Below are 12,137 nucleotides of genomic sequence, written 5' to 3'. Positions count from 1 at the left end.
GTTGAAAGCAGAAACCTTTATCACAGTATTTCGCGTACGTACTCTAATAGAAGAAGATAAACTGTTCGTTATTAAAAACATTTGAATACAACTTACACAGATTTGATTGTTCTGTTGAAGGATAGAAGCGTAGGCGAATACGTGGCAAATGTGCAGTGGCAGCTGGGACGAATTCAAAATTGACCGGCGGAACGGGCGTGCGCGTCAGGCGCGCGACGATGGCGCTGGCGGCGATCGCAGATGGCGCTCGCGCGGCGTGGCGCGCCTGCGCGGAACGGCGTGTCGCGCGGCGCACGGAGAAAATAGTCCGCGCTCGGGGAAACACGACGATCGCTTCGAGAAACGTGACGCTCGTGACAGTGGTCCTGTTACGGTTACGGAGCCGCGAGGGTATTAAACGGGTCGCCGTGAATCGTACGTGGCGCGTGTAATCGTCACCGTCGAACGATCGAGAGGCTCGCCCGTGCATAGTAGGCGCGAGAATATCAAAGGGCGCGGATATTACTACGCCGCACGTTGTGGAAGGAAGCAGAAATCGAGTACTGGCAGGAAGTGGGTAGAAGGGGGGTACGTCGTTGAGCTAGTTGATTCGGTGGTGGCTACATGTGGCTGTCCGCCGGTCGCGACAACGAGACATTTCCTATTGGCGCATAAAAAGTTACGTTTCCCGACGATAATCGATAGCCGAAAGAAGCCGAAACCATGCAGATGGATCCAACGACGGTACAACTGATCCAGGTCCTAGAGAAGACTGTCTCCTCAGGTAAGCCATTTACGATTAATCAGCCTCCCTCAGGTTGTTGGCGACCATCATGAAATTACGACTAATCTTCCCCGGTTACACGGTTTACTCTGACCTTGCTATCGGTGTCGGTTCACCGGGCGTATCGTATTCACCTATTATCGGATTCTCCATCGTCGTTTTCGCGACCTTGCCTGGAAAAGTAAAGGCCCACCGCGTGCGCGTCCTTTTTCTGTTTCTTCCGGTTCTGTTCACGACTGTTCGATATCGTCGTTAGGTGGTGGTCCCGTTCGGCTATCGGGAACATTCTGGTATTGATATTTCGTCGTTTAACCGAGATTTGTCGTTTATACGTTTATACGTCGTATTCTGTTCCGTTTGGCTGTTGCTAGGGGCTTTGTTCACGGCCGGAGAAGTATTGTCCCGGTGTGACGGTTACTCGTATCGCATGTCCCCGTCGTCGATTGCCACGAGAAGCACTAGTGCATCCTGCTTTTCTAACCTCTTACCGTTGCTTCGAATTATTTGCTCTTTTTTTTTTTATCCCCGCTTGATATCGGCTAAACGTAGATACGTAGGAAAATCGTTGATACTAATTACGCCTATTTTCACACCCAATTTCAGATAAGAATGAGTTGGAGGCAGCTCAGAATTTCTTGGAGCAAGCAGCAAGGTCGAATCACGTAAGTTATCTTCTCCTGAAAGCAGATGTATTTGAATTAGGCATAAAAATCGCAGAGGCTGTACAAGTACCTCTTTATTCTCTCTTTCAGCATGAATTCATGCAAAGACTCAGCGCAGTGCTGGTTACCGGCACTGCGAGTCCGGTTGCTCGGATGGCGGCGGGTCTTCAGCTCAAAAATCAACTTACATCCAAAGACACCCAGTTGAAGTATCAATATCAACAACGCTGGCTTTCCATTCCCGCGGAAACTAGGGAATTCATTAAGAAAAATGTAAGGGAATTTTCCCTTTTCCAATTGATCATTTTTCTGCCACGATATTCCATAGATCGGGTTTAATTAGACAGTCGTAATTAACATTATCATATCTGTTTCGTCGATAGATTTTTGGAGCGCTCGGAACTGAGACCAATAGGCCAAGTTCTGCGGCGCAGTGTGTCGCATATGTAGCTGTGGCTGAATTACCTGCTCACGAATGGACCAATGTTATGCAACTCTTAGTTAATAACGTTGTAAATCCAAACAGTACAGAGATAATGAAAGAGGCGACGTTAGAAGCCATAGGTTACATTTGTCAAGATATAGAGAGCGATGTTTTGGTACCTCAGTCTAATCAAATTCTCACTGCTATTATTCACGGTATGAAAGGATCTAGTACTTCGCATCACGTTCGGCTTGCAGCTACAAGTGCACTCTTTAACTCGTTGGAATTTACTAAAGGAAATTTCGAAATAGAGGTTTGTATAATTTTTCAAATCACTCGTAGATAGACCCCCGTGTAACACAAGAGATGTGTCTCTCGCATTGTACACGTATTCGCCTTGTACGGATTCTGTTTCACCTATGTTCGAGTGTATTAGCTGCACAATTTCTTAGCCGAAAATGTGTTACATCCGCCGACGTTATACGGGGGTATGTCGTCGATTTTTAGGTTAGAACGGTTGTGTAACTTCGTTCTTTATCTGTGCAGACAGAGAGAAATTTCATCATGGAGGTAGTGTGCGAGGCAACGCAGTCTTTGAATACGCAAGTTAAAGTGGCTGCGTTACAGTGTCTCGTGAAAATTATGTCCTTGTATTACAAATACATGGAGCCTTACATGGCTCCAGCGCTCTTTCCTATTACTCTAGAAGCCATGAAATCAGATATCGACGAAGTTGCACTGCAAGGAATTGAATTCTGGTCGAACGTGTCTGAGGAGGAAGTAGATTTAGCCATGGAAGAGGGTGAAGCCAATGAAAGCGGTCGGCCGCCGGTTAAAGTATCGAGGCATTACGCGAAGGGCGCTTTGCAATTTCTGGTACCTGTATTAATGAAGAAGCTAACTAAACAAGAAGAGTTCGACGACGAAGACGATTGGAATCCTTCGAAAGCAGCTGGTGTGTGTTTAATGTTGTTGTCCTCCTGCTGTGAAGACGATATCGTTCCATATGTTCTTCCTTTCGTCAAGGACAACATTAAGAGCCACGATTGGAGATACCGAGATGCTGCTTTGATGGCATTCGGTTCCATCCTCGGAGGTGTCGATCACACTACTCTGAAACCTTTGGTAGAGCAAGCTATGCCAACGCTTATCGAGTTAATGTACGACAGCAGCGTCGTGGTAAGGGATACGGCAGCGTGGACGTTCGGTCGAATTTGTGAAATTATACCGGAAGCCGCGATCAACGAAACATACTTGAAACCACTGTTGGAGGCGTTGATAAACGGTTTGAAGGCAGAGCCTCGCGTTGCAGCAAATGTTTGCTGGGCGTTCACGGGCCTCGCAGAGGCTAGCTACGAATCCGCGGAATTTACCCAAGGACGGAACCCCGAAACCTATTGTATGTCTCAATACTTCGATTTCATCATCTCAAGATTATTGGAGACTACAGATCGTCTGGACGGTGCTCAAGCTAACTTGAGATCAGCCGCCTATGAGGCGCTAATGGACATGGTGAAGAACTCTCCGCGCGATTGTTACATAACCGTGCAGAAAACGACGATGGTGATCCTCGATCGACTGCAGCAGGTTCTGCTAATGGAGTCGCACATCCAGTCTCACTCGGATCGTGCCCAATACAACGATCTGCAATCGTTGCTCTGCGCTACTTTACAATCCGTGCTACGAAAAGTTACACCCGAAGATGCTCCACATATCTCTGACGTGATAATGACAGCGTTGTTGGCCATGTTTAATTCGAATTCGTGCAAAGCCGAGGGTGTACAGGAGGATGCTCTTATGGCTGTTTCGACGCTGGTCGAAGTACTTGGGGAAGCTTTCCTAAAGTACATGGACGCGTTCAAGCCGTATCTCTGTTTGGGTTTGAAGAACCACGCGGAGTATCAAGTGTGTTGCGCCGCCGTTGGCTTGACTGGCGATATCTGCCGGGCCCTGAAGAACAAGATGCTGCCTTATTGCGACGAGATTATGACTTTGCTGCTGGAGAATCTTAGCAATACTACGGTCCATCGTTCCGTGAAACCTCACATCTTCTCAGTATTCGGCGATCTTGCACTCAGTATCGGGCCAGACTTCAAGAAATATTTGGACATAGTATTGCAAACGTTAGCCCAGGCTTCTCAGGCGAACGTGGACAGAAGCGATTACGATATGATTGATTATCTGAACGAGTTGCGCGAGTGTGTCCTCGATGCTTACACTGGTATAGTGCAAGGACTGCGTGGTGATACAGAAAATCCTTGTCCGGATGCTGCGATCGCTCTCGTAGAGCCACACGTGCCCTTCATCATTCAGTTCATCACGTCGATAGCACAGGATCGTGAACACTCCGAAGGGAACATTTCAGCCTGTGTCGGTTTACTCGGTGACTTGGTCACCGTCTTCGGGGCGAAATTATTACCGATGGTAGAGACTGAACCGATCATCGAACTCATAACGAAGGCTAGACGATCACACACTGAAAAGACCAAGGCTTTGGCTAACTGGGCAAACAAAGAGATTCGAAAGCTCAAGAATGTTGCCAACTCTACGTCCAGTTGGTGAGTAATCTTTCATTGTTTCATTCATAGCTTTTTTATTTTTATTATTTTTTTCTTATTTCTTTTTTTTTTACTTTCGATCATTTTTCGTGTGAACGATGTGTGATGCGTGTATATTCAGTCACCTGATACCCGTATTGAACTTAACGATTATTTGTCGCACCTTCCATCATTCTTTACTAGATCCCCCTCCATTTTACACCACTATCTTTTGCTGTTTCTCTGTCTGTATTTTATTTTGCTAAGAACGATCAGTTTCTCCACGAAGTTTCTCTACGCAGTTAGGAGACGCTAAGAAAGAAGAAGCACGAATGTGTAAAGAATCGAAGAACAAAAGATACAACAGTATTGGCTGGCGATGGTGAAATAGGAACGTTATACAGGTTGATTCTGAAAACTGGGCCGAGCTATCACTTTTTTCTTCGTCTTATAGTTGTTACTTTTTTTTCTCTCTTTTTTTTTAAATAGCTTCGTTACCTGTTTTCCAGTATCATTCTGTATAATACAGTTTCGTTTTGTCGTTGTTGCTTATGGTCCCCTTTGTCTCGCAGTCCCGTCCCGTGGATAGATACGTGTACACGACACAGAGATCCCATCTGTGGAAAAGATGAAAATAAAAAAAAAATTAAAAAATCGTTCAAAAGAAACATGCATATAATACACATATCGAGCAGTGAGCGACGGTTGATTGATATTTGGCTCGCTTTTGTTGTTTACAGATCACCCCACGGTTGTACTGTCGTGCAATTTGATTTGACTAGAAAGCTATCGAACACAATACAAAGACAACAAGATTGGATGGTGCGGATGCGAGTTGATGGATGTGCGTGAGTTCCGAAGCGATGATGACGATGATGGGGTGAGATGAGTCTGCACGTGTCCCTGCTCTAGCGACGGTATTTAGCGAGTACCGACACGTCGAGCGCAATCCAAAATAAAAAAAAAAACACAAAAAACAAAAAAAAAACAAAAAATGATCGAGCAAAATAAAAGAATACCTGTCTGCCGGATGTCTGCCGACAACGGATGATGAGGCGTGCAAGTGGATGTTGCCGATGAATGAGCCAAAGGTCGAAGCCTGCCGAGATGTTCCGGTGATGCAAGTATGCCTGATAAAACGAGCCTGGGGCTTCTACCTGCGTGATTGAGAAGTTGAACCTGAGGGAAGGACGACTTCGATGGACGATGATCGTGGCCAGTGAGAGAGAGGGAGAGAGAGGGAGTATGAGTGAGTGAAAGAACGTTAGTAATGAACAAGGAAGATAAAAACACAGGGAGACCAAACGAGAGAGAAAGTGAGAGAGAATGAGAGACTGCTAAACCGTGAAGGGAGAGAATGTACTCTAACTAAGGATTAAATCGTAAGAATGGTTTTCTTAATTTGTATGCGTGTTACAGATCGCAGAGAGTCCGTATGTATAGAAGAAATAAAAACGCGTAATAAATGGACGATTGTATTACACACACGTCGTCTCGTCGAGAGAGTTCAATTAATGCGCAACTCGTTGTAAAAGCTTCTAGCTTTTTGGGTTTTTTTTTTTTCTCTGTCCTCCTTGTAGCTTTCTCAACGAAGCACACGCGGTCTGTTTCCGATTTCTTGCTGAACGATCACACCAATATATATATATATATATATGTATATATACATATACGTATATGCTCGTTTGAAGCAATCGAGGCATGATCGAATGATTGTTGTTGTTGCTGGCGTGACTCGAAGTTGATGAGCGAAATAAATGATCGCTAGAATGCTGCTTGTTATCTCGATGCGGCCGAGTGAACGCGTGAATGGAAGAAGAAATAAAACAAGAGAGAGCGAGAGAGAGAGAAAGAGAGAGAGGGAGAGAAAGAGAGAAAGTTAAAAGTGAACGAGTGCGAGGAGCGTCAGTGATGTTGAATGATTCTTTGGAAAAAGAATAAATTGGTCGGGAAGATTCGAAATATTAGTGACCCCTGGTCCGATCGTATTGTGCAAGAATCTAAACGATCAGTTGTAGTATGATGTTGATGATGTTGATGATGATGATGATGATGATGATGATGACTATGATGATGATGCGTATGTTACTTTTCCCCGTATGTGAATGTCTGTTGCTGTTGATTCATTAAAATTAATATTTTGCTGGCATAAGTTATTGAGTTGTACCGAAGTCCTCGTCCGGCCTGAACGTTCGAGTAAAACAGAACAGAAATTGAAAAAGAACAAAACACTATCGAGTATCTAGCCCGAGAGTACAATACGTTAATTACGCCCCGTACAGAGACGTAATCTTGCGCGCGGACGAAAGTAATTTTGCGCGATCACTCGTATCGTCGATTTAGATCCATCGTAGGCATCCGAACGGAATATCGGACGAGAGCTTTTTGCACTGCCATTAATATTGAAACAACGCTGCATACGTTTCGTCCTTTCCGATTCGAATTGGGCTCGCGGATATCGGGAGTTCGAGGAGACCCGTCTTCCTGGCCTCGCATTGTTGTAGGGAGGGCGTTTGTTAACGGGGAAAAAAAAGAGTAGAGAACGAGAGAAACGTTGCTCGTTCACGTTCGTACGTTATTCCGGCGTTGGTGGTTCAAGCATGGATACAGTGATCGTGTAAAAGTAGCAATCGATCGGATACCGGAGAACGGTGATCGACATAACCCAACGTTCTATCATCGGCCAGCCATCGTTAGCTGGACGATGATAAAATAATAAGAGACGCGTTATCATGCACAAGCGTGGGTAGTTAAAAAAATTTGTTCGAAAGCTCGAGCATGATCGAATATTCGAAACGTTTGATCGCGCAAGGATTACGCAGCTCAGAGAGGGCACCTTTTTGCTTTCGTACGTATGCTCATGCATTCTCTGTTACACGAATATTTCGTATCTCGAAACGTCTTCGGTTTTGGGCTCCTTTAACGATCGCGATACATTTATTTCCAATTTCCTCGCAGCGGTATTGTCAGCCTCCAGTAAATTGTTGTAGTACTTTTTTTTTTCCTAGAGGTTTTATACCCACGTTTTACGCGATATTTAGTAAGATTTTACATGAAAGACTTAGCGGACGGTCGGTCGCTCTAATAATATAATACGAAGTTACGTCACGTGTTTGAAACGTGGCTGTGCTAGTGCCATGCATTCCAAATACTTTTGCCAGCGGAAGCACACTGTGTGACCGTTCTTTCGTGATGTTCAGGTATATATATTTTATAGCGATTTTTCATTCTTAACTAAACACACCTTTTTCCCCTGTGAACGCCTCGTTTACGCAAAGCTTTACGTACAGATACAGACACGATAGTGAACGGAAGATGATTATTGTCGATGATCGCGGCGAGATTCGAGTTTGACTATCTAGGGTAGGTGGGGGTGGGGAGGGGTGGGTTAGGGGCGGTTTCTTTACGGAGGAATCACCCGTTACGGGGTAAACGTGTTTCAACAGAACAAAACACAAAAAATGATACAAAACATTTATGGAAAAAGAGAAACAAGATTGGCGTAAGATGAAGAGACGCAAAAGAACAAAAAGAAGAAGAAACAAAGGACAAATAGGGAATTGATAAGAGACGATTATAAACTAAGAGACTTTTTATTAAATTGATTATCTTTTTTACGATTTTACATATCGAGGGAAACCAATGTGTCTGCTCCACGTCTGGATATAAAAATAAATATATATACGTATATAATTTTTTTACTGTTGCGAACGATATTGCCAAACTTAGCGTATAAGGAAGAGAAAACGTCTATCTAGCTTTAAAGAAAATAAAAAAGAAAAAAAAACAAAAAAGAAAAAAACAAAGAACAAAACGATGAATAGGAAGAAATAACGAAACAACAAAGAAAAGAAAAGGGGGTAGGGGAATCGTTTCGGCGAGCCGCTCGTTACGTAGACTGGAGCCTAAACCTTGATCTCTTTGCGATGCACACATCCAATACACACACGTACACACACCCACTTTTCATAGACACACGCGAATTCTCCGTAAATTATTTTAATCTCGCGGTGGATCCTTTAGATTTCGAGGCAGAACGAAATTCTCGCAAACGAAACACGGTGTCTTCCAATCGTGAACATTTCTTCTCCTTACGGAAACACAGCTTTTGCCTTAACAGTTTTTCTCGACGGCGGGAAGAGTGCTGTCGTCGACCAACCAAAGTCGGTGTCTCGATGAGTTCAGTACGAAAAGATGAATTAAACGAAAATAAAAAAAGCAAACGAAACAGATGAAAACGGTTTATTGTAAGTGTCCAAAGAAGAAACATGCAAAATGCCGAGGCGCAAAGAGTATGATATCCTGTTTTTCTTTTACATTCCACGTAGCAGAGAGAGTAGAGGAAAAAAAGAGAGAAAGAGCGAGCGAGAGAGAGAGAGAGAGAGAAAGAGAGAGAGAGAGACGTAAGCAAGGGAGCGAGAGGAGAATGGAAGAACGAGAGAAAGGGGAAGGATGAAGATATGAAAGGGAGTGAGAGGAAGAGAGAAAGCGAAAGGAAGAGGAAGTACGACGGAGAGGACGGCAGTGCGCGTCTTTTCGCGTTTTGATAATGAATTCAGAGTCGCTCGCCTGGTTTTCTGATTCGCAAGCGAACGATACCTACGCGTTTGTCATTTCAAAATGAGTGGCCAAATTTAGAAAAATTCTCTACCGATCGTCAGGATTTCCATAGGACAACCATTTCCCACCCTTACGATTAGTAAAACGTGCTTGTAACGAACAATTTAGCTACTTATTTTCGAACGAGACGGAACAGGTTGCTTGAAATATTTCTTTTCCAATCGCGAACGATTATTGCCGGGTGGTTGTACAGTGTACTTGCAACGTGATCATACGAGTACATTAAGCATTCTGAATCGCAAGCGCCTGACAATAAATCTTCCCTCTTTCAATCGAGGCCACAAACACGCGAGCACATTCTCCGTCACGCGTATTTTACCATCGAGTGTGTTCGTTGTTGCGAATCACTCAATCAGGCCCGCGGATAGAGGATTGACGGGAAGGGAGAGAAGCGAAAATGGGCATGTTGAACGTCGATCCGCGATGATGGGAATCGGTCGTGGGAGAAGGACCCGCGGAGGGGCAGATGTGGGAAACTAGGAAACGAAACGAGATGGTGAAAATGAGGAATACAAAGGAAGCAAATTATATTATATACGCGACTGTGATTTTTTGGGGAGACTCTCGTGTGCGAGGGGTCGATGCTCTGTACCCTGGAAGGGAGCGTGCCTTTAGGCGACGTTGCGACGTTCAACCCCTCTACCATCTGGTCTCGAGCATGTACCGGTGCTCGGTCCTCCACTGTTCAGCATAGTTATTTTTTTCTGCCTTTACCTTTTTCAAAGGATGTATATTTTTGCTGCTCTGGGATTCAAGCTAACCTAATGCGCACACAGACACGTGTTTTTGATATATATAAACGTAAACGAAGTGGCACAGGTCGCTCGGGATCGTTTCCAAGCCGGACAGGTGGACGGGTCGCGGCTAGAGCCACGCTCCTTCGAACAAACTCATACACGATAATATCTTTTCGAACTATTAGTTGTTAGCCTTTTTCATCGTCGAGACTCCTAGAGTGCGTGCGATGCTTCACTAGGGAACGTGAGAGCGTATTTAACTATAAGGATTCTTAAAGAAAAATATTTAAAAGAAAAAAAGCAAAAAAAAAACAGAAATAAGAGATATGAGAAGCGTGTGCATTACGCTGTATCAGTGATGATGTGCGCTGTGAGGTAAATCACAATTTACATGGTGGAGTGTGTCCTGTTGAGTCGAGTTCAGGTGTTATTCTATGCGAATGAAGAAAAACTAAACGGCGAGAGGAACGAATGAGTTGTGAGAGCGAGAAACATTGAGAGATCGTGAGAAAGAGAGGGAGAGAGAGAGAGAGAGAAAGAGAAAAAGAGAGAGAGAGAGAGAGTGCGTGCGAGAAACGCAAGGGAGAGAGGATTGTTGGTTGTGATGATGGGATGATGAGAGAAGAGTTGGCTCGTGATTCGACGTGAATCGCGGCGTCACGTTCGGGAAGGGACGAATCGTCGATTTGTAAAAAAAGAAACCAACAAAAAGAAGCAAACACTAACGGAAAGAAGAAGCAAAGAATGGAAATAAATAAAAAAAGTTATATAAATTTTGTATCGTTACGCGGTTAAAGATCGGAGAACTGTCGCTTGAATCGTTATCCTGGCGTCTCGTTGGGATTCCGTGCTACTTAGAGAACGGGGAAGCGCACGATTAACATGAATAAATAAATAAATAAATAAATAGACAAATAAATAAGCTGTTCACACATAGATTACGGATAACGAGGGAGGCGATGATGAATTCACACATGTTCATGCAGATGATTTATTTTTCGAGTCGATCTCAGCGGCGCTGGGTGCCGAGCAGAGTCTCCGTTCTTAGGGGAGTATCCGAACCGCGCGGTGCCATTGTACGTACGAGACAATATTTTCGATAATATTTTTTAAACGATCGAGTCGCGAAACACGAAGCCAACGCGCGTATAAAGCTGTTCTTGTTCCAAAGCGTCAGGAAAATTTGCATGGTAATGGGAGGAAAATGAAGAAAGATCGATCGTGCGTTGCCTACAGAGCTACTTACACGTGTCTGTTGTCACGGTTGATCTGCATCTTCGGATTATATTTTTTTTTTTTTTTTTTTTTTGTTTTTTCGATCTTCGGCCGGTTACGTCGAAATTAAGCATGCCATTACCGTGCATGCCGTGTGATTTAGAGACACGAACTAAAAAGTTAAAGAAAAAGAAGAAAAAAAATACAAAAAAAAACGAAGCAGACAAGAAAAAGAAGACTAAATGAAAAAAAGAAGTCGCAAAAAAAATAATGAAGACGTGAGAAAAGGGGAGAAAAATAAATTGTGCATGTGAGATTGATCTTTTTGTAGTGATATTGCGGAGAGAGAGAATGCTGGCGAGTGCTACCGATCGACGATCGGACCAAACATTATAATTTACGCATGTGAACAATTCGGGCGGTGAACGTGGACTGAAGCAGAAGGGAAGAAAGAAAGGGAAAAAACGAATAAACGAGAACATGAGTTGGATGGAGTCCTGTTTAGCCTGCCACTCTGTAATTTTGCTCACCCTCTCCAATTTGTTTCCTAGACCGCTGAAAAGCGTCGATCGCGCCGCCAATAAAAAAAAAAACAAACGATAATACAACGTTTCGTCGCAGAAAAACGAAGTATCGAAGTAAAAAAAAAAAAAGAATACCTTGGCCTATCGCGTGAATCTTAGTTCGCGATTTTGCAAGAAGGGAAGTCTCTCGACGCACTCGACGGATTCATTTCTTTTTCTTACTATTTCCGAGATTACAACAGATACTTTTCTTCGATAAAAGAGAAAGACAATGCTAGAGTCTCGCTTCAATCAAGGGATATTATCATTATGTTGTTGTACACTTGTCAAAGAAACCGATGCTCAATGTAACATAAAATTAAAGTCACGACGAAGCTTTATTTTATTACGAGAGATAATAAATTTTATACTGCGCGTTCAGGAGGACGTTATTTTTTCTCGTTCCTCCTGAACAGTCTCACCGACAATTTGCAATCGACGAAATTATTGAATAGGAGAGGGTGCGGCATCCCCGCGTAGCGTGAGGTGTTTAAGAAGAATCTTACGTGTCTTTTCGGTTTGTGTCAGTCGTGTGGTTTGCGGAGCCTGTGTTCTGTGAAGATTTCTAAATGACAACGACTATATGTGACACATCGGCTACATCGCTTATCTGAAT

At 43.7% G+C, this 12,137-nt stretch overlaps 1 protein-coding gene across 2 annotated transcripts; it reads left to right on the top strand.

Annotated features, from left to right (window-relative positions):
• The first annotated feature begins 292 nt into the window (after nt 1-292).
• Fs(2)ket (Importin subunit beta Fs(2)Ket) lies at nt 293-6,538 on the top strand. 2 transcript variants are annotated; one of them, XM_076909108.1, is made up of 6 exons: nt 293-763; nt 1,367-1,425; nt 1,516-1,698; nt 1,809-2,162; nt 2,396-4,407; nt 5,127-6,538. In XM_076909108.1, coding segments are annotated over exons 1-6 (2,670 nt in total). In that variant the 5' UTR covers nt 293-702; the 3' UTR covers nt 5,128-6,538. The 2 variants fall into 2 exon arrangements, with proteins under 2 accessions (XP_076765223.1, XP_076765221.1); XM_076909106.1 differs by lacking the exon at nt 5,127-6,538 and having other exon boundaries at nt 2,396-4,411.
• Nucleotides 6,539-12,137: the final 5,599 nt, after the last annotated feature.

The sequence above is a fragment of the Xylocopa sonorina genome, chromosome 1 (assembly GCF_050948175.1).
Source record: "Xylocopa sonorina isolate GNS202 chromosome 1, iyXylSono1_principal, whole genome shotgun sequence".
NCBI classification, from domain to species: Eukaryota; Metazoa; Arthropoda; class Insecta; order Hymenoptera; family Apidae; genus Xylocopa; species Xylocopa sonorina.
The sequence above is the reverse complement of the archived record's forward strand: the minus strand, read 5'-3'. Positions and strand labels throughout refer to the sequence as shown.